General features: G+C 51.7%; 2 protein-coding genes across 5 annotated transcripts; both read right to left on the bottom strand.

Annotated features, from left to right (window-relative positions):
• Positions 1-50: 50 nt before the first annotated feature.
• Positions 51-15,687, bottom strand: ANKLE1 (ankyrin repeat and LEM domain containing 1). Of its 2 annotated transcripts, XM_048830730.2 has the most exons (9): positions 15,402-15,687; positions 12,429-12,581; positions 10,704-10,809; positions 9,528-9,648; positions 5,128-8,445; positions 3,402-3,564; positions 2,732-2,891; positions 1,862-1,991; positions 51-893 (listed from the first exon to the last, which is right to left on the bottom strand). In XM_048830730.2, the coding sequence occupies exons 1-9, from the start codon at positions 15,467-15,469 to the stop codon at positions 721-723; spliced, it is 4,392 nt and encodes a 1,463-aa protein (XP_048686687.2). In that variant the 5' UTR covers positions 15,470-15,687; the 3' UTR covers positions 51-720. The 2 variants fall into 2 exon arrangements, with proteins under 2 accessions (XP_048686687.2, XP_048686689.2); XM_048830732.2 differs by lacking the exon at positions 12,429-12,581.
• Positions 15,688-15,922: 235 nt separating this feature from the next.
• BABAM1 (BRISC and BRCA1 A complex member 1) lies at positions 15,923-24,139 on the bottom strand. 3 transcript variants are annotated; one of them, XM_048830748.2, is made up of 9 exons: positions 24,047-24,139; positions 22,947-23,274; positions 22,613-22,671; positions 21,989-22,109; positions 21,448-21,526; positions 20,247-20,271; positions 18,552-18,681; positions 17,771-17,857; positions 15,923-16,763 (listed from the first exon to the last, which is right to left on the bottom strand). In XM_048830748.2, the coding sequence occupies exons 2-9, from the start codon at positions 23,220-23,222 to the stop codon at positions 16,563-16,565; spliced, it is 978 nt and encodes a 325-aa protein (XP_048686705.1). In that variant the 5' UTR covers positions 23,223-23,274; positions 24,047-24,139; the 3' UTR covers positions 15,923-16,562. The 3 variants fall into 3 exon arrangements, with proteins under 3 accessions (XP_048686705.1, XP_074979249.1, XP_048686706.1); XM_075123148.1 differs by lacking the exon at positions 24,047-24,139 and having other exon boundaries at positions 22,947-23,493; XM_048830749.2 differs by lacking the exons at positions 17,771-17,857; positions 24,047-24,139 and having other exon boundaries at positions 22,947-23,494.
• Between the last annotated feature and the right edge of the window lie 1,035 nt (positions 24,140-25,174).

Here is a 25,174-nt window from a genome sequence, read left to right as displayed (position 1 = left end):
ACGAGACCCAGCTCAGATCCCTGCAGACAGACAGGCTGAAAAGCTTCTACTTCTGAGTTAAGAGCCATCCACAGTGATTTATTTTTTAAAAAAACACACTTAGGGAAGAATAATAAAAAAGTTAAAAAAATACAAACCTTCAAGCAGCACAAAAACTAGCAGTATGTAAAAGGGCGTGCTCCCCAGCGCCGGCTCTCCCGCAGCTCTTTCTCCATGCGCAATTCCACAGACAGAATCAAGAACATGAACAGACATTAACAGGTACGATGTTTAAAACTCCCCTGCCCCTCACATGCCGGTCAGCACATGACACTAGAGAATGATTCCGCTTCCTACAAACGCTGTAAAACCCCCGGGTGTTCTTTATTCCTGACTTCTCGAGGGTCCTGCCAAACCTCAGAGCAGCAGAGATAAAAGACAAATTTAATTCACGTTTCAGTGATTAAAAATCCCCCCCCCGGCAGGCAGGAGGCACCTTCCACGGCCAGTTGGCCAAGTGCAGTTTAACGCTCCCCCTTCTCTAGGGAGAGGTGAGCAGGGGTCAATTCCACAGCAGCTTGGATTTCCCCTTTTCTCGAGCAGCAAGTTTCAGCCCTGCTGCCGGTGGTGAATGACTCCAAGACCCCGTCTGGCTAAGAGCCCCTCTGCGAGCCGTACACCTCCCCGGCTCACCATACGCAGTCATCCAATTGGTGCTGCAGCTGCCAGCCGGGAGCATCCTCACTGCCCAATCTGGATGTCTGCGGGACGCAGCTGCCGTTCCCCTTCCGCCAGGAAGATCTGCATGGCCCTGTGCAGCATGTGAATCCCCAGGCACCGGCGACGCTTCATGGGCCAGCTTGCCACAACGCCATAGTAATTCCCCTTCTTCTGATTGGTGAGCATCTTTAACCCTGGAAGGGGAAGGGGAAGCATGCTCACTCAAGCCTTCTACTGTAAGGAGGTGGTGGAGTCAGACGGTTTCACTAGCAGGGGAGCCCACAGCTTGATTCCCCCCGCTCCTCACCCCCCAGCGGAATCACCCCCGTCCTGTTCCAGCCATGTGAAACTTCTCTCTGGCTGCCTACGGGAAGGCTGCTGAAGGAGGTGCGTTTCCATGGAGCGCAACAGAGTCGCAGCTGCTCGTGTCAGGAGTGAGTTCAGCTCAGTGACAGCCCCCATCCCTCCCATCCGCCCCCGATTCAGGCAGGGCGCGTTCAAGCTAGGCCCCCCCCAACACGGGGAAGTCTTTCCAGCAGAGTGCAGGAGGCGTTGCCTGCCCATAGCTCCCAGCTGCAACTGAATCAGAGAGAGACTGAAAACAGGAAACGGCAACCTGGCTGCAGAGAGAGCCAGACAGGCTCTGACGCAGAGACAGTTAAACCTGCTTTACAATAGAGGCAAATCCTTTCTCCCCCCCGAAAAAACAGTGTACATTTGCCCCAGGCTCCGAGCCCCTTGAACTCAAGAGGATGGGATGGCTAGAAGCTCAGAAGGGTGAGCAGACTGAGGTTCACGTGAAACCAAGAACAAATATTTCATCTTCAAAGTGCTTTATAAACAAGCCAACCCTCCCTGCCCCACTAGGAGGCAAGTTGTCATCGCCATTCCACCTTTACAGATGGGGAAACCGAGGCACGGAGCTGGGAAAACTTCCCCAAGGTCACGCGGGGGGGATTCAGTTTCAGAGCTGGGATTGGAACCTCAGAGTTGGGGCTCCCAGTCGTGGGCTCAGAGTCCAGCCCCTCCCCTTCTAAACCACATCACCGTGGGGCTATGGAGGGAATGGCCAGATGGGGGGTGTCTTTAAAGGATTTCGGGGAGGGGGGGAAGCTCGTGTAAACCTAGGACAAAACCATTGTGCTACTTGCTACTGCCTTACCAATCGCATCCACCAAGCAGGCCTCCCGCGTGTAAGCTTCCACTGGGATGACGTTCTGGAAGCAGTGCACGGAGATCACGCCCTGGCCGCCCGCCCAGATGTCCAGGATCTGCTGCACTTTGGGGCACGCCTGCGGGGGACACAGTGGTGACTACAAACCTTCCAACACAGCGGTTTTCAAACTTCATTCATCTGCAGACCCCTAAAACAAATTTTGAATGGAGGTGCAGCCCCCTTTGGAAATCTTAGACAGTCTGCGGACCCCTAGGGATCTGCAGACCACAGGTTGAAAACCACTGGGGGGGCAAGTTATCCCGTGAGACACACTGGGCATGGGCCATTCCCAGAGACATTTAAATCCAAGCAATTTTATTCTTCCAACTGGTTCTCAGCCAGATCTGGAGCAGCCAGCTCATTGTCCCCTGACAGGTTCCTGGTCATTCTCCACGGAACAGCCATCTCTCCAGGCCCTCATTGACAAGTGGTACAAGTGTGAACGGTGCCAGGTAAGAGCCCTTAGGCCCGAAGCCCTTTCCATCCACAAAGCAGGCCGGCTCCCAGCACCCAGCCATCAGCTGGTACCAGCTTCCTGTCACTACCAGGCAGCGCAGGAGTCAAAGTGGCAAACCTTGATGTTAAAGGGCTCTCCTGAGGCATGCACACCCCACACCCCTTTCCACAGGGGACTAAACAGCTTCGGGCCAGATCCTGGCCCTGTGTAAATCAGTGAGGGCCAGCTTTACGCTGATCTCATCTGTACAGCGCTTGTGTTAAATGTGGGTTTTAAACCTCGGGCAGAGCAGAAAAGTCTTGTTTAGGGCCTATCGCCGCCTAGTGGCTGTTTGTTTTATGACTCCCCTGCCCAGTTACCTGCTTCTTTCCACCTTTGTAGTGAGTTAAGGACTGGTAGAGGTGGCTGTAGGGTCGGGAGCGTTTTCCTTTGCCCACGTAGAAGATGGCACTGACGAAAATCCTAAAGCAGTCAGCCTGGCTCAGGTGCTGGCAGCGGAAAGGTAAGTTCTGAGTCACCCTGCAAGAGGAGGCAACACTGTGTGTAGAAGGGTTTGGTCTCATTTGCTGTTCCTTACACACGCCCCAAGTCTCCGGCTGAGCTACTTCTCAGCAGGCTGCTGCCCCGCAGGACTCCTCTGGGGCCCCGGCTAGTTTCTGTGTATTGTTATTAGCTCAGGCTCTTTTAAGGGGTCTCAAAAATCACCAGTCACTTCGGAAAATCTTGGCCAGCGGGCATCAGTTCCCTGCTGGTACAAACACGGCATAAACCATCTCCCCTGACCCCACGTAGGTCCTGCAGGAATAGGACAGCAGAGGCACTCCTGCCAACGGAGCAGTAGGGTAGAAGAGAAAGTTCTCCTAGTGGACCTTCCCCAGGAGATGGCAGTTTTAAAGCAGGTCAGATGTGGGGACCTGCAAACCTCGTCCCTACGGGCGAAGAGTTCAGAGAGACCCCCTAAGAGACAGATGGCAAAAGCCGCTCTGCGTGGACATGGTGCAGGGAGAGAGCTGGGAAGAGAGGCCATACCTGGGGTCCAACAGCAGATAGTTAAAGCTGGACTTCAGCACGCCCTCCCTCCACTTCCTGTTCTTGTCGGGCTTGTCGAACTGTCTGGAGAGAACCATGTCGTCGTCCTTGCAGTCGGGGATCTGAAAAGCCTCTAGCGCAGAGGCCAGCTCAGGGCTGAGTCCTGTGCCCATTTCACACACACACACACCCCCAGAAAGGCGGGAGGGGGAGAAAGAGAGCGTACAGCTAGATTAGACAAGGCAAAGCGAGCCAGAGATGGCTAGGCAACGTGGAGTAATTTGGACATGCCAGAGAGCACGCAGCTGTCGTCTCTTCCCAAGAGACATCACAACAGCAGAAATCTAGTGACTGCAGCACTCTGGGCTGTAGGTTACCAGATACGTACGCTCTGGATCTGGGCTATCGGTTTGTGTTTCCTTACACTGATTACCGTCCTCTCGGCCTCCGGATAGCCAGCCTTTCCTAGTCCTTTAAGTGAACGTCACCACATCACAGCGGGGGCAAAGCTACAAAGAAATCCGGCCATTCCAAACTGCCTCAGCAGCAGTCGGACCCAACTGGGATTAATGCCACTTAATTCTCTGGCTCTGAATGTCCGACTAGGTGCTCTGGGCTGTTGGGAGAGGTCACCATAGTGAACTGGTAGCGTTTAGTGCCTCAGAGCCAATACAGAGTGGAGTCCAGGCTTGGTAACTGAGCAACGCAACACGACACCTGGAAGGGGCAGTAGATGCTTTCTGATGCTGTCAAGGAATGATTCCTCTAGCAGTGATGCTTTTAACAGAAAGAGAGCTCGTGGAACAAACCAAGGGGGTTGGCATGGCAGAGGGGAGAAAAGGGGTCATGTAAGTGGTTGCTTTCTTTGGGGTCTGCAGTGATGTGGACTCAAATGCACCTTTAAAGAAACCTCTGTACACAGGAGCTGCACTGGTTTAATTTGAGGTGAGAGTTTAAACCAATTTTGTCAAACTGATGCCAAAGGCCATGTGGGACGTTATTTCATGTTCAAGCAGATTGAGGCCTGGTCTACACTAAAAAGTTTGGCTGACCCAGCTATGTTGCTTGGGGTGTGTGTGAAAAATCGACCCCCCTGAGTGACGTAGTTAAGCTGCCCCGTCCCCCGTGAACAGAGTGCTAGGAACGCTTCCATCGATCTAGCTACTGCCTCGCAGGGAGGGGGATTAGCTACGCCTGCCGTCAGCACAGGTTGCATCTACACGGAAGCGCTACAGTGGCGCAGCTGCTGTTCCACGGCAGCATTTCAAGCATAAACAAGCCCTAAGTCTATTAGCAACAGATTTAAGCTAAACCAAGATTATAGTGTCCACACTGCGGCCTGAACTGGTTTAACTAACCCAGTGCAAGTTTGTGCGTAGACAAGAGCAGGCCCCAGGACTGGAAAAGCAGCAACAGAAAAATCTGTTAAAATGTTAATGTTGCAGACCTTGTCCACATAGGAAAGCTGCACTTGTTTAAACCGATTTAGTAAAACCAGTGCAAATCCCTGTGTTGACACTGATTTCAGTTGGCGAGGGGCTTATTTCAGGTTCCTAATCCACTTTAGCTAAATCAAATGTACCCGGTTTAAATTGGAGCAGGACTCTGCAGGAGTTTAACTTAATCAATTTAAACAGGTGCAGCTTTCCCATGCTGACTTGGCCTCTGACAGAACAGCTTAGCTAAAAGCTCCACACCCACCTATTCCCTAAAAGAAACTGCTTACCTGCAGACCTCTTCCTGGCCTGGGTGTTCGGATCTTTCATCAGTTTGTCGAGCAGCTGCTCGTAGAGCTTCCTCGTTAGACCCGTAACGGGCCCTGGGTTCGCACCCAGCTTTCTCAGCTTCCTAATGAGGGCCTCGTCGGAAAGGAGATGCAGCCTGGAGGTTGCCACTGGTGCCTTGCACTGCGGTGGCTGGTTCTCCTTGCTCTCCTGCTCCGCCAGTTTGCTCTGGTAGGCTCTCCAGTCATAAACGATAGTGTCATCGGAGCTCGTAGTGTCTGCAAGGACAGATGCGTTGTCCGTGCACGGGACGTGACGCTCGATTAGCGCGTACCCTTTCTCCTCGTCCATGTAGAGATATTCCACTGGCTCACAGGTACTGAGGTTCACAGGGCGGCCGCCGGGTGAGAGGGGAAAGTCCTGGCTGCATGAGTCCAGCACGGGGCTCAGCCTCCCTGACAGGTGGTCGGTGGCAGACGTTGCCCGAGAAGGCCTCCTGGAAGATAGCCGACTGAAACTAACCCTGGAGGGACCAGGCTGCCTCTTGGCATCCAGCTGAGGCTGACGGCGCTCCTCTTGCAGGCACGCACTGAGCAACACTCTCCCACATTCCTCACTCACAGCATCGGACTCAGCCTGGGAGAAGGCTGTTGCACCAAGGGGCTTGGTGAGAGCAACCTGCCATGTTGGGTCTGTGCAATGACCCTCCCCATCCTCCGTCAGCCACATGCTGTCTAATGGAGGGTTGTCTGTATCGGAGCTTGGGAGGTGGGGAGGGATGCCACCGTGGCAGGCAGCACCTGGCTTGGCTTCGCCCTTGTTACCAGACAAGGCCTGCTCATTGGTGCCCCCATCAGAGTCTAGCAGCACCGTGGGGCTGGCATCTGGGTAGCTGCTACGACCAGCAGAGGACCCTGAGCGGCTAGTGGCTTTTGCGATTATTTCAGTATCATCCAGGTCATTCGTTTCTTCTGCTTCCCAACAAGATGCATTTTCACCTCCCGGAGCGACCCAGCTCCCCCCTGCGGTATTACCTTCCAGACAGGGGGCAGGGCCAACTGGCATCCAAGGCATCCCCTGGGGGCTCCTAATTCTCCTGGGCCGCCTTGGCATCTCCAGCGTCTCCTCGAAGAGCGATGAGGAGGAGTTGCTGTCACGCGCTGCGGACGTCAAGCGGCTCTTTGTTCTGGGGGTGACGTGGCAGGGAAGCAGTGGTGAGTGGAAGGACTTTGTGGGAAACATCTTCTCTGTCTCACTCAAGTAAGAGAGCTCCTCTTCTCCAGAGCTGTCAGCGGGACTGGCAAGGCACTGGATCACTAAGGTGTCAGCTTCACTGCTCAGACTGGGAGGCTTTACCGATCTCCCTCTGAATGGGTTGCCGTTCATTTCTTCCTCTCTGCTATTGTCTTCCATGTCCCCGCCTGGCGTCCCCGTGTCCGGCGTCCCTCCTGCGGCCCCACCTGGCGTCCCCATGTCCGGCATCCCACCCGTGGCCCCGCCTAGCAGCACCGTGTCCGCTGTCTCTGGGTCACACCCATTTGCAGAGGGATCCCATTCCTGAATATCGGCTTTTCTTGCTACCCACTGGCTACTGGTCAGTTCTGTCCTTGCAGAGAGACTGCTCTCTGTGGAAAGCACCATCCCCTTCAATTTACCCTGCAGTACCCAGTCTGCAATAATTTGCCTGTAGTTCACAGTGGAGGCAGCTTCCCGAGGACCAGCCTCCTCAACTGCAACAGCAGCCGGTGTCAACTGATGTGGTTGCTGAGTTGACAAGATGTTTGAGCCTCTGTCATTCTGCTTGTAAGGGACACACTCAGCCTGTAACGCTTGGGAAGGGCTCGATATCCCCATGTCTTTGAGAGATTCGTGTGCAGTGCCGCAGGTACACAGCTCTGAAGCTGGCTTCCCAGCAGAGGTCAAACCAGAACCATCCCTGCTAATATGGGATGCTTCAGAACTAGCACATAAATGCCTTCCTCTTGCAATCTCTGTGTTCTGTGACTCGGAGCGGGACACGTGCTGCATAACTGTTTCCATTGCAGATGGCATTTCTACCAGCTTCTCGCAGCTCTGACCTGTGGTGCTGGCCATCAACTGTTTGCCTAAGCACGCTCGTGAACTCCCATCTTTGCTGCCAGTGCAGCTGGAATCAGCACTTCCGTCCCCGGCACACAGAGAAGAGCTGCAGCATTGTGTATCTCCACCGGTACAGCCATCTTTCCCTTCCAAGCATTTCTTCAGCTCACTGTGGTCAGAAGCATCTATGGCACTAATGTAACAGTCGCTGTCACAGCTGCCATATTGGCTGCCGCTGCTCTCGGGGCCTCCGCTAAGCACCTGTCCAGTGGCGAAGGGAGAGTCTGAATTTTCATGCGTTCTGGCCAGGAACGTTGGATCCATCACTGTCTTTTCCAAGTCATAAATGGCTGTGGAGTTGGCCCGACAGAACAGGTACACGTGGTCTGGGGATGTGACATCCAATCCTTCCTGGCCATTCACCTTTCCTAACATTTCGAGATTGAGGAAGTCACTGAGCTGGGACAGGCCCATAGTCCCGTTGGCATCACTAGCTCTGGGGTTGCAGCATGGCCCGGAAGGGCTTTCCTTCCAGTTCCCATTGTTACGGAGGGGGAAAATTTTAGGGGACTCACAGAAACTGACACTTCTCCGTGCTCGCACTGCATGGCTCATGCTGCAACGCTGTGGTTGAGAGAAGATCATGGGCTCCTTTGAAATGGATTCATCCTGGCAAGGCACTGGCTGGGAAGACAGATCGTGACCACCATCTGTTGTGTCTTCATAGCCACGGCCAGGTGGTGTCAAACCATTGTCTGTCTCTGAGGAAGGAGAAGCAGAAGCTTCATCCCCAGGAAGGCCCTGTGTTGTAGTCAGACTTGAAGTTAGTTCTTGAGGCTCATTACTGGCTGAAAGCCAAGTGCTGGACAGTACTGGCTGAGGTAGGCCAGGACGGCTGCTAGGATCGTTGTCAGACAAAGTGGAAGGTCCTTGGGAACGCCCCGGGTGTGAATAGGCACAAAAGGCCAATGTGGACAGGGGCATTGAACCGCACGGATGGTCCTGGAGATTCCCTGGGATACAACTCAGCCGGCCACTTGCATCGGCAGCTGCCGCGTTGTTAAAGGTGACACCCAGCCCTGCGTTACTGGGACTCCTGTCCGGCAGACACTTTTGGGTGCTGCTGAGCAGTCCAGGTTCATCCCACGCTTCAGAAAGACTTGAGATGATACCGGTTTCTGTGTAGTCATCAGTCAGAATGGAAAGGAAGCTCTCAGTTCTTCTGAAGTCTTCATGGCAGACTGTACAAGATAGAGCGACACACCAGTGTTCATTATATTAAAACAGCAAACATCAACATATGTTTGCGTCTTACAAACCATGCTAACGAAACACACAGAGCAGTTCATCTGCAGTACCACCTTGTTGGCAAAGCAGACAGTCGGGCACCAGACCTCCTAGAAACTATTCCTTGCTCTGCCACTGACTCCATGTGTGACCTTGAGAGAGTCACCTCACCTGTCTGTCTCAGTTCACTCGCGTGTAATGTGGGAAGCACCTCACAGCATGCTGTCAGGCTTCATTTTTAAATCAAATCAAAGCACAGTACAACTCAAAAGGAGGCAGTGTTGCCTAGTGGACAGCGCACAGGACTAGGGCTTAGGAAACCTGGTTTCTATTCCCAGTCACTGGCCTGCTGGGTGACCTTGGTCAAGTCACTTCTCTTCCCTGTGCCTCGGTTTCCCCATCTGTAAGATGGGGATACTACTACTGCTCTGCTTTGTGAAGCACTTTGAGATCGACTGATGAAGAGTGTTACCTATGAGCTGGGTATTATTATTATCACAGCAATACGGAGCATTAATCCAGTCTGCTTCAGTTTTTCTAGACTGCAGATAAGTGAAAATGCTTGAGAACAGTTTGTGGGACTGGGTCAGGGGGATCCAGAGCCTTTCATTTCTAGGTCATATCAGGCAATGAACAGCAAGAGTCCTCATCTGTTAGTTGTTCAGTGCCTTGCTCGGTCAGTAGAGAGACCAAAGACTGAGGGGCCAGAGGCTTACAGTACCCTCTCAGCGCCACGGAGATGGTCTCTCCAAGTCAGGGCTGAGACAGATGGTTTGTGGGAGGAAGTTTGCAAACAGACAGCGGCCCAGAATCCAAAGCCTTTCCCCAGCACTTATTGCAGGGAATGTGTTAAGTGTTGGGTTTTTTAAATACAATTTTGCACTTATTTAAGTGTCAATTCCTGCTTCAAACAGGGGCCAGACAGAGCTCGTGAGAAGGTGATTCTCCCGAGGCAGCTGAAGCCCTTACAAATGAGGGCATTCACAGTTCAGAAGCACAAGCCCAGCACTCATTCAGAAATGCTTACTGCACTTACATGTGTGCATGTTTGCTCCATCAGCCTCCTCTGGGAGACAGGCATGCTGGAAGCCCTGCAGGATTTGCACACACATCTTGTTTCCCTGTTCCAAGGCTAAGTCGATTGCTCTGTTTCCATCCTGAAGAGCAAAGGCACCAAAAAAAAAAAAAAAAAAAAAAGAGGATTAAACACATACCACCTGATCATGCTCTGCTTCTCAAGGGGAAACACTCTGCTGGGAACCACCCAAGTGTAAAGGTGAGACCATGCTGCGCTACTCAGCTGGAAAGCCACATCTGGAGGCTCGCCAACCTTAGGCTGGAAGAAGACTGCCCGTTATGCAGGTGATGTATGTAGTTTCCAGAGACAAAGGGTCTCAAGCTAAACAGTAAAGGGTTCTAGTGGAATAAGAAGAAGCTGTATTTAAATAGTGCTGATCACACCAAAGCACTTTATTAATGGAGGAATCACTTCATTCATTACTGAAATGCAGCCATCTCTGAGGTGGAACGTGGCAGCTGTTTAACTGCGCACAGCAACGCAACAGGAATCAGGGTGTAGAAGAATACTGTACCCAGGTGAAGCAAAAGGCTCACCATGGGGTGAATGAATATAGGTGGATCTTCCTGTTGCAACATAGCCATGAGATGTCAGCTCCTCAGGGCAGGGACCATGCTTTTATTTCTGCCTTGAACAGAACTGGCAGTTAAATAATAAGCTTTAATGACAAGTGCTCAGGGCCACAGACTGTTTAATACATTAATGTTTCCGCTCTTGCTCAAAGTGACAAATGGAACAAATCTGGTGGCCTCTAATCCCTAAAAGACATTCACCCACATCATAAAATCACCAGTCAGTTCGACCCAGGCAGTAATCTCTGCTCAGGACTATAAGGAGACATGGTTTTCCATTCAGGGCCCTCACTGGTTATAGATTCATAGATCTTAAGGCCAGAAGGCACCACTATGATTATCTAGTCTGACCTCTGGCATAACCCAGGCCACAGAACATCACCCAGCAAGTCTTGCATCAAGCCCACAAGTTGAGCTAGAGTGTATCAGTTAGAAAGATCCGATTTAGAAGACTAGATAAAGTGATGAGAGAATCCATCACAGCCCTGAGAAATGCCTGTCCCTAAGTTAGTTAGCAAGAGCCTGGAGAAGATGACAACACTGAAATTATAATTATACGAACCTGGTCTTCGAGATTTGGGTCCCCTCCGTTCCTCAGTAGCAGCTTCAAGCATTTGTAACATCCCCAAGAAGCTGCTACATGCAATGGAGTGAGTTCCTCTATTGACCTGAAATACACAGGGCCCCAGGTTTACATTCCAATACCTTTATGTGCCTTAAGAAAATAATTCTTTAAATGCCAATGTGTGTCTATTAAAACGCAACAAAGGAAACAGGAGATTATGATACAGTATAGTGAGTAACACCCACTGATTGGCGTATATTTTGGTACATAACATTTTGCAACTACTTCCAACCTTATTTGACAAAGGAAGAAACACATTTCATTTAGTATTGTCTTGTCAAATGTATGATTGAGTCTAGTGGAGGGATGGACGGCAACCACTCTAAATATTGGTATATCAACATGATAAGACACACAAATGTTTTTCTTTTTATACGTAAGGTCTGAATGAGCTCTCCACTGACAGCTAGTGATGAGCTGGGGGAAAAGGCTTCAGGACCAGATGGTATTTACATGAACACACCTACTCAGCCTAGGTATCCAGCAGACAGAGCTATATTGCCAAATGATTTGTAACCCAACACCAACCAAAATTGATTACTGGGTGGGTGCTCAAGCTGGGTCTGTGTTATATTGTTAAGAGGGACCCTGGGATATTGAACCTGGCACTTGTTACTGCTGACTCCATCTTGCAAAACGGTTACATACATTCCTTGTACAACCTGTCATGATATAGACCATAACAAGGTTTGTGGCAGTTTGTATTATTGCAAGCTTTCTAAGAAACACATAATTCAGGGGAAGTTTATTATTGTTTTATAAGAGATCAGAGTTTCATATTTTGTCTGTCTTTGTATATGCAACTTCTAAAAGAGTGACAAACATTTAACATTTCAGAGGGTGGTTTAAACAGCAATTCTGTGGAGGGCAAATCCCTGAGACACGTTATCATACTGAATGCAGTTCTGAACACTGGCTCACAACGCCCTGGTTGAAATGGGACCATCTTGAATAGTAACACTTCTCACAAGTTTACAGTTTACAACTATTCTTCTCTGATCAAACTTCACATGCATCTCATCTTTTTAGCTGTGCAAAAAAGAGAGGCAAAAAGTCATTCCAGCATCTTTCAGTTCAAACGTGATTCAACAGGACCCAGCATACCCGGATCTCACACATTTTCCACACTGGACTGGAGCACAGACTACGTACCTCCCTGATTGCCCTGCCTTTTCAGCAGGTGAGAAATAAAGCCACACAATTCACATTGAACACATCTGTGTCCAGTCTGTCAGTTTCAACGCTCTCAGATAGAACCTTGAGCAAGAATCTCCCGTCCATCAGCACATTGTGATAATCTACCAAACAGAAAGTCTTTCATTTTGTGCTTCAAAGTTATTTTTAGGTGTACATAAGGAAAGACAGATGTTAACTAATCCAGGATCACAAGTTTGGGGTAGATTTCCCAATGACTAGTGCACAAGACTAGGGGGCAGGACTCCCCAGCTATCCCCAGCTTTGCCAATAGCTTAGTGTGTGACCTTGGGTGAGTTACTTCACCTCTCAGTTTTTCTATCTGAACAACAAAGACGTTGCTTTGCAGTGGAAAGGGAGAAGGATTAACTCATTAACGTCTGAAGTGCACAAAGTATTAAATGGGCTTCATCGGCTAACTAAAACCCGCCCCCCTTCTCCCCAAATAAAAAAGCTTCCCCAGATTACCTGGCATTTGGGTTGCCGCCATACTGGAGAATCAGCTTCAGACAACGAACCCCACTTTCCCTTTCTTTGCCAGCAGCCAGATGGATCGCTGCAATTCCTTCTGGCAGAACCAGGTTAGGATCCGCACCCTGCTTCAGCAGTGCTTCCACATCCCTTCAGATGTACAACAGGGCACCAATTACACGCTGCCCACATGGGATAGTCACACAGCATGACTAGACAGGGACCATTCAACATGAGACTAAGACCTTTGGGGCAGGGACAATGTCTGTTTAAAGTTTCTACAACAGTCATTCCACTATGTGAGTATCAGATAACAGTACTATAGACTTGTCATTTATTAGAAGTCTATCATCTAATGTGAGTGGGTGTGCCAGAAGATACATAATTTCAATGTCTAAAGATGCATCTTTCAACTGAGGTTACACTGCTGGCAAGAATCTCTCCTTGTCCCCCAAAATCTCCAGACGTGCTGGTTAGGGACTGGTGTTCCCTAGCAGATATAATCCACTGACAAATGACATTTTTTGTAACAATCTTTTCCTTTTTTAAATCTATTTCAGGGTTTTGTGTTGCTGCCCTTAGCCATGGTATCTGAGCACCTGCCACATAAAATCTATAGCAATTGCAGAGTCCCTACTAGACTTCATTGAATCTCATGTATGTCTCCCATTTCAAGATGAAGTCTGCATGAGGCTGCATTATGCACACTTTAAATTTTATTAAAATTTACTTGTTTGTTTTTCTTAAATTGATTTGGGTCAGGTTTTTCTCCCCTGGATTGTTTTTTTCTTGGGGAGAGGGGTAGAAAGTGGTGTCATTCTTACAGTAAAATGCACTTTCTGAAGAGGAAGGTTTTGGCAGCAGTTCATAACAATAATGTGTTTGTCACTAAAACGCCTGCAGACGCACTTTCTCTTCTCACTCTTCATCGGGTGGGGGGAAATATACTTGTAATTCACAAGTGATTCAAGATTGCTACAAGTTTTGCAACAAACTTCTGGCCCTCAAAACAATGCACACAAGGAGCACCTACTACTTTATCAGTAGCCTTCACTCGTCACAAGCTTCCTGTTGCCTCTGGCTGCTGGCTTTCCGGAGGCAGCACCTAGTGGGGTGCTCCCCCTTCGGATAGCTTTCCTTATTCTTCCTGTTTCTCCTGATTACTTGTTTAACCGGAGGCCCTATTTTCAGTGAGAAGGCAAAGGCTCCGCCCCTTGTTATAGTCAGACTTAAACCTCAGGCTTCTACTAACAAGTCCAGACATATCCCTTGCGTTCTGAGATTAGATAGCTTGTTGTTTTCAGCAAGATATAGGGGCGTTTGAATCCTCTCATTTCTACCATACAATCATCAGAGCAGCCTTTTTCTACCCGCACTTCAGAGAGAGAATCCCCCTAGGCAGGAACAACTTCCCCTCTCTGTGCCTCAGTTTCTTCATCTATAAAATGGGAATAATGATACAGATCTGCTTTGTGATCTACTGATGAAAAGCATTATCACCACCTCTTAAACACACCAAGGTGCAAAATAACCATGAATTACCATTATACAACCAGCAAAGATAAAACCAGTTACTTTCTTGGAAAGCATAATACAAGTATAGTGAATTGCTTGACATTGGAATTGCAATGACTATGAGGTACAATTTGCAAAAAGGCATCAAATGTTATTGCATATGTTCAAGCAAAGTACTGCATAAATGGCATAGGGCTACACACTATTGTATGCTTTGGCTCATACCAGCAGGCAGGCTCAGAGCTGCAATGAGTGCAAGGTTACTATTGCTTATTTATGTACCCTCAGAAGCATCTTAGGTTCTTGGAGACATACAAAGACACAGGCTCTGCCCGAAAAGGTTAGTCTACCCAGATGACACAAGCTCAGGCAATTGGACAAGAAATGAGCCACCAAGCAGTGAAGAATCCTTAATGCCTGGCTACTGCTCCGCCCTACGTTTGATTAGTGCTGTTATGTGACAGCAGGGTGGGCAGGGCAGCTGGCAGACGCACACCCACACAAGCACCATAGGCCTATATGCTTTGGCGCTGCCCTCCATGGGGCTGAGTGGAAACCAGGGACTAACAGCCATAGAATCAGTAGCAAGGGACAAAGTTGCTAGCTAGTTAGTACAGGGAGTCCTCCCCTCCCCAGTGCTGCACATCCCTTCCCCTTCCCCCCCACTGGGGAGAGTCCCCCAGCAATGCAATGTGCATGGTGAGCACCTGTTTCTCCAGTGTAGCAAGCCCCTTGGTGCACAGCGAGCTACCTCCTGTCACCAGTGCAGTGTGTCCCTGGTAGCCCCATAGCAGCAAGGTGCCTTCCCCCTAAGTGAAGCAACCCCCACTGCACACCGAACCTGCCTGCTGACCCCTTCTCAATGCAGTGTACAGCGACACCCCCACTGCTACCTATAGATTAACCCCCCCAGTGCAGTGCATGCAGCGACACCCCCACTGCTACCTATAGATTAACCCCCCCAGTGCAGTGCATGCAGCGACACCCCCACTGCTACCGAAAGATTAACCCCCCCAGTGCAGTGCATGCAGCGACACCCCCACTGCTACCGAAAGATTAACCCCCCCAGTGCAGTGCATGCAGCGACACCCCCACTGCTACCTATAGATTAACCCCCCCAGTGCAGTGTACAGCGACACCCCCACTGCTACCTATAGATTAACCCCCCCAGCGCAGTGACACCCCCACTGCTACCTATAGATTAACCCCCTCAGTGCAGTGTACAGCGACACCCCCACTGCTACCGAAAGATTAACCCCCCCAGCGCAGTGAATGCAGCGACACCCCCACTGCTACCGAAAGATTAACCCCCCCAGTGCAGTGTACAGCGACACCCCCACTGCTACCGAAAGATTAACCCCCCCAGCGCAGTGACACCCCCACTGCTACCAACGGACGAAGCCCTCCCCCCCCACAGCAACCTGCCCCCGAGCAGCGCGCCCCTCCCCCGCTTACGGGGCCTCCTCGCCGTGCAGCGCCTCGCACAGCCGGGCGGCCAGGACCGCGGGCCCCGCGCGGCTCATGCCGGCTCCGGGCGGGGAGGGGGGAACCCGCTCCCCTCAGCGCATGCGCACACCGGGCCGCCCCCCGCCCCCTCCCATCTCGCGGAAGGCGGGGCCGCCGCCGCTCCTCCGCCCGCGGGCAGGGTCCGGAGCCGTCCCCGGGGGGGTCCCGCTCACGGCGGCGCCATCTCGCCTCAGCCCCGGCCAGCGCCCGCCCGGCCACTTCGAACCTCCCTCCAGCCCCGACTGCGCCTGCGCGCCCCGCGGCGCGCCCGCTCCTCATTGGCCGCCGCCGCTTCTCCCTCCCAGCCAATGGGCGACGGCGCGGCCTTTGCAGCCCCACCCCCGGCCGCGTGCGAAGGGCAGGCGGGGATGTCCAGGGAAAGCTGCTGAGTGAAGGGCGAGAGCCGTGATCGCCCCAGGGGCTGCAGCAGGGGAGGGACCTAGGCTTAAAACAAGACAAGGAGCCAGAAACCCTTTTGCTGAAAGTTTCCTTTCAACCTTTTATTCACCAGCTTGGGCTTCAAGGTACATTGTTGCAAAGCTTTTTCTTTAAACCATCATTTCACTAGACCGGCCGACCCCTTAGGGTGCCCAATAAAACATCCAGCATGGCCTTTAGTCCTGGTGGGGGCGGCCAATCAAAAGCCCAGGCTGCACCGATGCGTGGAAGTTAACATAGGCGGGAGCTTGCCAACCCAGCAAACGCACACCTGTAACGGAAAATCCCATGGGTGTTCCTTGCAACTATTTAAAACGAAACACGTCTGGCCAGTGAAACCCTTGGACGCGCAGAGAGGCGGAAAATCGCCCAGCTAGTTAAAGCCGTTGTTACGAGCTTTATCTTGTGATGCAAAGATCCGACCTTTTAACTGGCAACAACGAAATATTAAAAGCAATTCATACTGGCAGCTTTATGAAGAGAGTTGGTTTGATGAACACTTTTCCTAGAGATCTGTCAGACAGCAATTCTATGGGCAGGTAAACTAAAAAAAAACTGTTTCCAGACTTTTGGCTCAACAGTACCCTGGACACAGGACACTTTGTAGCAAGAAGTGGCCTCCTGAATTTTGCAACACTGGTAGATAGAACTGGGCACCTGAAGGATCATTTATTACACGGTGGCTTCAATTTCTGCTGGCTCTTCTTCCTCAAGCAGGCTGTAGGAGGCGTGGGTCTGGAAGGGCCTCTGGAGGGGATGGGCTAGGAGCTTAGCCATGCAGTTGTGCAACTCCACGGCGGGGCCTGTCACAGACACCTCATATTTGTAATTGGTGCCTTTGGTGTCCAGGTTGCTGAAAAAAGCGTACATCTCCTGGAAAGGGACAGAGCAGCTCAGTTACAATCAGGCATTGAGTATGAGACAAGGGCCGGCTAAAGCACACTGCTGGGTCAGGAGACCTGGGTTTTATTCCCAGCTCTGCCACTGACCCACTCTGGGACTCTAAGCAAGTCACTCTGGGCCAGGCCTCAGTTGCCTTATCAGTTAAATGGGTGATAATGCTGTCTGACCTCTGGGATGCCATGGGGTTTAATTCATTAGCATTAACTCATTAGCACCCAGATGTGATCCTCAGGCAGACAGCACTAGAAATGTACACTCTGATCACGAGCCGATGCCTACTGGGATGCCAACACTTGCTCAATAAGAATGGTACTAACCGAGGCTGGGTTTGAACTGACCATTTACCAGCGAAATACCAATCCCACAGGTCAATATCAGAGTCAGCACAAAGGTTTAAACTGGACGCGTAACCCCATTGGGCCTAGATATTACAGTACAAATATGCAACAGTGTACAGGCCTAGACCATTGTAATACCCAGGGCCACAGCAGGAGTTGAGATGTTAATAATAAGCATTGGACTCAAGACACTGTTCAGCTGTTGCAGTCCTAATCCTAGAGATTATTAAAATAGAGAGTGGCTCCAGATACACACACGGAGACACCCCCAAATACTGGCTCTGTCCTCAGTTGATGTCCTAAGCTTTTACCTTGAACGTTCCCCAGAAAAGGAAGATGGCAATCTCTGGGCCACAGGCTAAGAATGGAGCCAGCATGTCTGCCATGGCAGGCGTCGCCATTGGACAGCTGGAGGAACACGCAAAAGGTGCTGACTGAAAGAATGTCTCCATCAACCAGCACTCAGGGAGGGAAAAAAAAATATTGATGGATCTTAACCACTGTGAGGATGTTCAAGAAACAGCCCAGGACAGACAGGGATGCCAGAGCCTCCTCCTTGCCCGAAGCGATGTGTGATGGATTGGGGAGGATTCAGACAAGAGAGGGTGGATCACACTACGGATCCCACAGGGCTCTCACCTTCCAGCTTGTCTCATCCTCTTTCTCCTCAGCACCATTGTGGATATAAACCACGTCAAAAAAGAAATAAGGGCACTGAAGCATTTTCTGTAGAGAAGAGGGGGAAAAAAAACACATTCCTTCTTACTGTAGAGTCTGATTAGCAGGCTCCATGGCAAAGCAGAATCCCAGGGTAAACGGCCGGGGGAAAGGTTGAAAGGTACCAACCTGAGCTATGCGGCGCTTGAGATCCTTGGGTATAGCAAGGAGCAGTGCACCTGGACTTTACCTCACACACCCCCCACCACCCCCCGATGGGACCCCTTCATCTCTCAGGACAAGACTGGTGTCTCTGGTCCACTTAAATCTTTGGTTCCGTGGCCGATTCATGCTGGCTGCAGCAGTGGCTTTTGTGCCATGATTGCCAGTCGGCTGGGAACCAAGCCAAGATTAAACTCATTCCAAACAGGCCATCATTATGGCCATCGCTGCTGACCTGGGCTGGATGCAAACTACTCCCTGTTATCTGGCCTGAGCCATCCAGCCCCTCCCATAGCAAGCACGTGAGAAGACTTGGCTTTGGGGTCAGATCCCAGCAGGCACCATTGGATCTTTAAAACTGCAGGAGTTTATGGCTGATTCACAAAGGTTCTTGATTCCAGTGAAAGTGCCCAGCACCTCTGACAGCCAGCCACCACTGGACAGTAATCTGGCAGCACTGGAATGCTGCTTTCTGTCTGGGACGACATGGAGTGCAGCATCAAGGACAGCCCAATGAGTAGGAAAACCAGGAAACACCTACCTTCATCTGCTCTGTCATGGAGAACTGAGGCTGACAGGCTGGCCGGCTAAACACCAGGATGGTCCTGACCACATAGGGAGGTGGGATTGTCTGGATGTTTTCTGTCACCGGCAGCTCGATCTTTTGCTGTCTGTGCCATTAAAGAGAAAGAACGCGGTTCAGAAATACCACCACATGCGCTTGTGAAGCCGCAGGGTTGGGCTGCTAAATAAGCACATACACAGCTACAGTTATGCTGGAAGGGGCCCATGGCTACCAGCAGGTGAATGTTGGCTCCAAAGATAATCATAGACTCTGTTAAAGCCAATGGGCCAAGCACCTGCTTTCAGGTTCTACAGAAAGAGCAAACAACATGCAATAAAAACAGCTGCAGATAACGGGGCATAAGATCAGAGCTAAGCTGCGTGGTCTGAGGGGTTTCCCTGGTTGCAGATACAAGGGCTAGGACATCAGTTGCAGCCTGTGTGTTTTGGAGAAGCCCAGCAGGAGGAATTCTGAGCAGGACCCTGACAGGAAGCAGAAAGAGAGTTTCTTGGGCACAGAGCTCGCTGGAGTGGCAGACCCGGGGATCTCTCAGCAAAGAAGCTCCCTGCTGCTGTTTGTTTCTACTGTGTTCAGGGAAACAGGACTTTTTTTTTTTTTTTTAAATAAGCAAGTGAAGGGCTAAAATCCAGATGCTGTTTGTTACAACCTGATATATAGACTGCGTCAGCTCTTTTTACAGGCCCAAAATCCAGAGTTTGGTCAAGAAGACAGAGGCCTAGCAAAGAGTGAACAATATTAGCGAAGAAGCAGAACAAAGGACAACCTTGCTTTTTGCTCAGATAAGCTTGGTCAGCAAGAAGCCAGGTGGAAATTTATAATTGAGGGCTTTATCTCAAAGTTGCAAACAGACCAAAGGAACGAAAGGGGCCCTGTTTCTTCTGTAGAAGAGGTGCCTTCCTACACACCAGCCTTGAGTTTATGGAAGAGGTTCAAACATATCAGTATGAGATACGATATCCTCCCTCTCACAGATGTGCACCTCTCCTCCAAGCCATTGTCAGTGCCTGCCTTAGAAACACAAATGAACAACTAAAAGACAGTCTTTATTGCTATATACTTTTCATTTGTCCTGTTGCTTGTCCTAAGTGTGTACCTGTCGGACAATCAGGGAAGCGACATCATTCCTATGGATCCCAAATCAGAATTCAACATATATATTTTATACTAACACACTCTATATATTGTTAATTAGTACACAGGTGTTTTCCTTTAAAGTGTCATGTGTTAACCTGAAAACATGGGCGGAGACATTATGTAACCTTTTGACCACTGGCTACTGTGCTTATCTTGTCTTGCTGCTAGACCTATCCAGCGGTTTGGGACTGCCTACCCCATCATTTCCCTCCACCCATGGAAAATCCATAAAATCCATTGTAATCAATTGTTTGGCAGTGTCTCTGAGGCTAATAAGCAAGGTGACACTCCGCCAACACTGTGCGTAATAAACCCACGTGCTTGATTCTACATGGTGTCCATATTTTGTTCCGTCAGCAAGAATACACCAAGAACGAGACCTGATTCGTATAACTGATTTCTCATCCTAATGGAAACAAGGCCCTGGACATTGGCTAAACCTCTCAGATCAAAGGGGCAATGCAGCTATAAAAGCAATATTTGCAATTTCTGCCTTCCACGGAGCAGCAAACTTACATGAGATTGAAGAGGCCTTCGAGATCTAAGGTTCGAGAGATAAGGACTGGTCCTTACACACACACGGCCCTTCCAGATGCTATTAGGTGTTTTTAGCTGGTGAGCTTGTTGGGGGTCACTTGGCATGGCACTTGGTTTGCGTAGCACCTAGCACCATGGGGCCCGAGTTGGGGGGACCTCTGGGAGCTACTGTAAGTGATAAGCAATCATACATTTCTGATCGGTCACACGCTAGAGGGTGGGGGGACAGGTTGGAACATCTACACGTATTTAGGAGGGCATGCAGACTATTTCCAAATAAAATGCTAAGTTTTCCTTCTATCCTAGGCGACGTGCTACCATAGTAGGTGAGCATCTCATAACCTTTAATGTATTTATCCTCCCAGGGCAGGGCTACTAGTCCCATGGGACAGGTGGGGAATCGAGGCACAGAAAGGAGTGATTTGCCAGTGTGTCTATGGCAGAGCAGAGAACTGAGCCCAGGTCTTCAGAGACCCAGGACAGTGCCCCTAACCACTGCATCATCCTTCCTAGCTGGTGCATCAGCACTGACTCTGCAGTCCCCTGCTCTAGGAAAATGCCAGCCAAACTCAGCTGAGACACCACACCAGGAGAGATGTCTGTGATCTCTCTGCATTTGTTCCCTACAGGCAGCGCTCACTTACACTGGGACCTGCTGCCATCTTCTGGCAAAACACCAGATAACAGAAATATCAAATATATTTGGGCATAAACTTTCATGGGCTAAAATCCATTTCATATGCCCAAATAAATTTGTTAGTCTCTAAGGTGCCACAAGTCCTCCTCGTTCTTTTTGCTGATACAGACTAACATGGCTGCAACTCAGAAATATCAAAGGATCCCCCAGATCAGATACACACTTTATGAAATATATCCGTTACAACACAGTCCTTTGTTCCCAGAATAGGATTCACTCTCTCAGGATCTGGGAAGTTCCTGACGTCAGGCCTGAGTTGGGCTCTAAGGTTTCTAGACAGTCAGGGGGCTGAGAAGGGGAGAATCTGCGTGTGCACATTGTCAAAAGACTCCGCGGCTGCAGGGCTCAGAAGCCCTGTTTTGAAGACCAATGTCACTGTGTTCACGGGTGACCAGCGGCGCTGTGGGATTGGAAGGCAAGAAGGATCTCGGTCCCATCCACCTACAGCACAGACCCCAATCCCCACCCCCCATCAAAGGATACTGAACGACTTGCAGACCACGGTTTCCAGGTCATACAGACAGCTGCACACTTCTCTGGGGTCAGAGGTGAAACCGGAGAGCTAAGAGGCAAGACAGGAGATGTTAAAGGAAACTGACAGGGACTCCCTCTGGAATCACACCAGGATGGTGGTGTGAGAAGAAAAGTATCTGTGCAGTGCTTAGCACACCGGGACCCCCGATGTCACGAGGGGTCCCCTAGGCCCTGTTGTGAGAGAGGCTATTAAAGGTGATCTGAAAAGGTGACACCCAAGGCTTGCCCCCGGGTATTTTCTATGATGGGTAAAGAAGGCCTGCCAGGGGGGTTTGAGATCACTTTTCAATTTTTTCTACTTCTTCTACAAGTTAGGAATTTGGGGCTTGCCTCCTGTTTTTCCCAGAAGACCTCACTGCTAGGACTGGGGTACCACAAACAGCTACGTCAGAAGTAGAAAACCCGACTAGATAGCTGCTTGGACAGCTGCAGCCTCGCTGTTCCTCGGTATCCGAAAGGAAAGTGCCAGGCCTGCGGGGGTCTCACTCACCCAGGTGGCATCATTGTTCACTACCACCAGAGCGAACTCATGGCATTTGTCGATTTTGTGCTTTGTCCTCACAAACATCTCAATCATCTTCTGGGAGATGTTCAGGGCATTGGTTTTGGATCTACAGAACAAGCGAGAGAGCATGCCAAGGTCAGCAGCTGTCTAACACCTTCCCATCCCCTCCTCTCCCAGCACCCATGCATCAAATCCTTAAGGGGAGGTTGAGGGAGTGCCAGCCCCCTGATCCGAACTGAGTCTCAAACCTCTTTGCCTTTCCCCTCTGGCTCACTGTAACATCACTATTTTCCGGGCTGCACTGTCTGATGCTTTGAACATCGGCCTGACACCTGGACCCCACCGTCGCACATGCCTTTCCTCACCATCCCCATGAGGCCTTGTCATCCATAGACCTCCAAGTACTTTACAATAGGAGGGTCAGCATCATTAGCCCCATTTCACAAGTGGGGAAACTGAGGCACAGAGAAGGGAAGCAATTTGCCCAGGGAGTCAGTAGCAAAGGTGGGAACAGAACTCAGATCTCCTGGCTCCCAGGCCGATGCCCTGTCTGCTAGACTGCATTAATGGCATTCACAAAACACTGACCGATAGACAGCAGCTGCTCACCCGTTAAAGGATTCTAGTTTGGGCAGAGACATTTCCTCAGAGAGGTCTAAGCAGATGATCTGCATTAAAGAAAACAGCAGCATTAGCATCTCACATCATTCATGAGCCCATCACACTGGGAGCTTCGGCTTTACATTGACCACTAGCCCTCAGTGCCCGGCTGAGTGGCAACATTTAAACACACACATGGCCAAAAGAAGGGTGCAGGGTTAAATCGGGTCCATTCGGCTCAGCGACCTGGGCGCGGACTCTCCCCAACCAGAAGGGCCTTGGCAGAGAATGCAGGAGATCCACCCAATGGGTGGCGGGCCAGGAGCGGGACTCTGGCACTCACCACTTTCTCAGGGCAGTTCACCCTGGGTGTCTTGACCTGGAACTCCGTGGGCTGGGCCGGGACCTGCCAGTCTTTGCCGTTGGGCGTGGCAGCGCTCTGTGGACTGTCATCAGCACTGGCCGCCTCTCCTTCCCCCTCGCTGCGGTTCCCCACGCTGGCCTGCGCGCTCAAGGCTCGGTCCTCGGCCCCCTCCGGGTTGGAGCGGGTTCTGGGCCTCTGCTCCGTCGCCTTCTCCTCCTCCTCCTCGGCAGCGCTCCCGGGCTCCGAGGTGTCCATCAGGTTGCTCCGCTCCACAGGCGACTCCAGCTTGGATGCAGCACAGGGCTCCCTGGTTCAGGCAGAGGGAGAGAAGCGGCTCGGTGCAGGGATGCTGCACGGACAATCCCACGTACAGCCCTCCACTGGCCGGCAGCGGCCGGAGTGGGCTAGACGGGGCCTGGCGGGCCTTTCCCACCTCCCCTCCCTATGGCTTGGTGCTGGGAGGGCATCAGGATCTGGCCTTTGGGTAGGGGTCCCCAGCATCCAAGTCAGTCAGCCTGGGCCCCCCATTGCTCCCCCCAGCCCACCCCGGTCCCCTCACAGCCTGGTTCTTCCCATCGCTCCCCCCCCGGCCAGGTCCCCCCAACCCACCCCGGTCCCCCCCTTGCTCCTCCCCATCGCTCCCCCCACAGCCCGGTCCTCCCCATCGCTCCCCCCCCCGGCCAGGTCCCCCCAACCCACCCCGGTCCCCCCCTTGCTCCTCCCCATCGCTCCCCCCACAGCCCGGTCCTCCCCATCGCTCCCCCCCCCGGCCAGGTCCCCCCCAGCCTGGTCCCCCCCATCGCTCCCCCACAGCCTGGTTCCCCCCAGCCCACCCTGGTCCCCCCCATCGCTCCCCCCCCGGCCAGGTCCCCCCGAGCCCGGTCCCCCCCATCACTCCCCCCACAGCCCGGTTCCCCCCAGCCCACCCCGGTCCCCCCCATCACTCCCCCCACAGCCCGGTCCCCCCCAGGCCAGGTCCCTCCCATCGTTCCCCCCCAGCCCAGCCCAGCCCACCCCAGCCCAGCCCAGCCCACCCCACTTCCCCCCTCGCTCCCCCCGCCCGGCCCGTCGCTGCTCACCGCGACCTGCCTCTCCCGCAGCGACCCGCAACCCGGAAGTGGCCTGGGCGCCGCCAGCGCTAGGGCTGCTGGGAGATGTAGTTTCCTGGGCCTCCCTCGCTGCCCCTGGGTTCCATCCGCCAGTGGCGAACCCAGCCCCGCCCCCGAGCCTTGTGCTCTCCAATCACCCCCGCCATGCACAGACCTGCCCTCGTGGCGCATCAAAATTTGCATGCCTATTTGCATATCTCTGACATGCAAATTTTCTCAAATTTGCAGCTAACCCCAAATCCTCTCCCCACCACAACATGGCCGGCTACCAAATTCTTCCCAGCTCCATAGGTACCATTGTATGTACATGATTCCACAGGCTCATTTGCATACAGCCATAAACTTCAGCTTGTGGTCAATACCCGTTGCGGGCAGGGAGCGTTTGTTCCGTGTTTGTACAGCCCCTAGCGCAGTGGGAGCCTGGGCCATGACTGGGGCTCCTGGGTGCCCTGGCAAAACCCAAAGAAAAACATGCCTTCCAGCGTAGCCGGTGCTCGGGGACAGGCGTCTCGTATCAAATCCCAAGCGATGCCTCGGCTAGAAACACTGCAGCTGTAGCACCCACCACAGCGACCGGAGGGGCAGGAGCTGGGTCAACAGGAGGCTTTGCTGGGGTTCGCTCGGCTTAACGATGTCTCTCAGCGCTTGTGGATTTTTCACCCTCCACGGTGATGTCGCTGGGTCGACCTCACTTTTTAGTGCAGACTTGGCCTGAGGCGTGGTCCACACTGAAAAGTCTGTCGGCATGACTATGTCCGTCGGGGTGGGGACAAACCCCGGTGTACACACAGCTATGCTACAGAAGAGGGCCTCAGTCAGTGTAGTTAACCTTGTCCGGGGAGATGGGCTTCCTACGCCAACAGAAAAACTCCTTCAGCCAGCCTAGGCTGCATCCACACTCGGGGGCTCTGCCGACTAGGGCAGACAAACCCTTGGTCTCAGATGTGACAGACCCAGCCCTCTAGCTAGACACTTATCTGGCCTCCGTGACTGAGCACCTCACACCCCCTGTGAGATAGTACCACAAGCAATACAGGACACTTTATAACGATCCCCGGCACCCTTCCAACCTGCTGGATCTTTTGAACACTTTCCTCT

Source organism: Caretta caretta, chromosome 25 (assembly GCF_965140235.1).
Source record: "Caretta caretta isolate rCarCar2 chromosome 25, rCarCar1.hap1, whole genome shotgun sequence".
NCBI lineage: Eukaryota > Metazoa > Chordata > Testudines > Cheloniidae > Caretta > Caretta caretta.
Note: the sequence above shows the minus strand (reverse complement) of the source record. Positions and strands in the feature narration are given on the sequence as shown.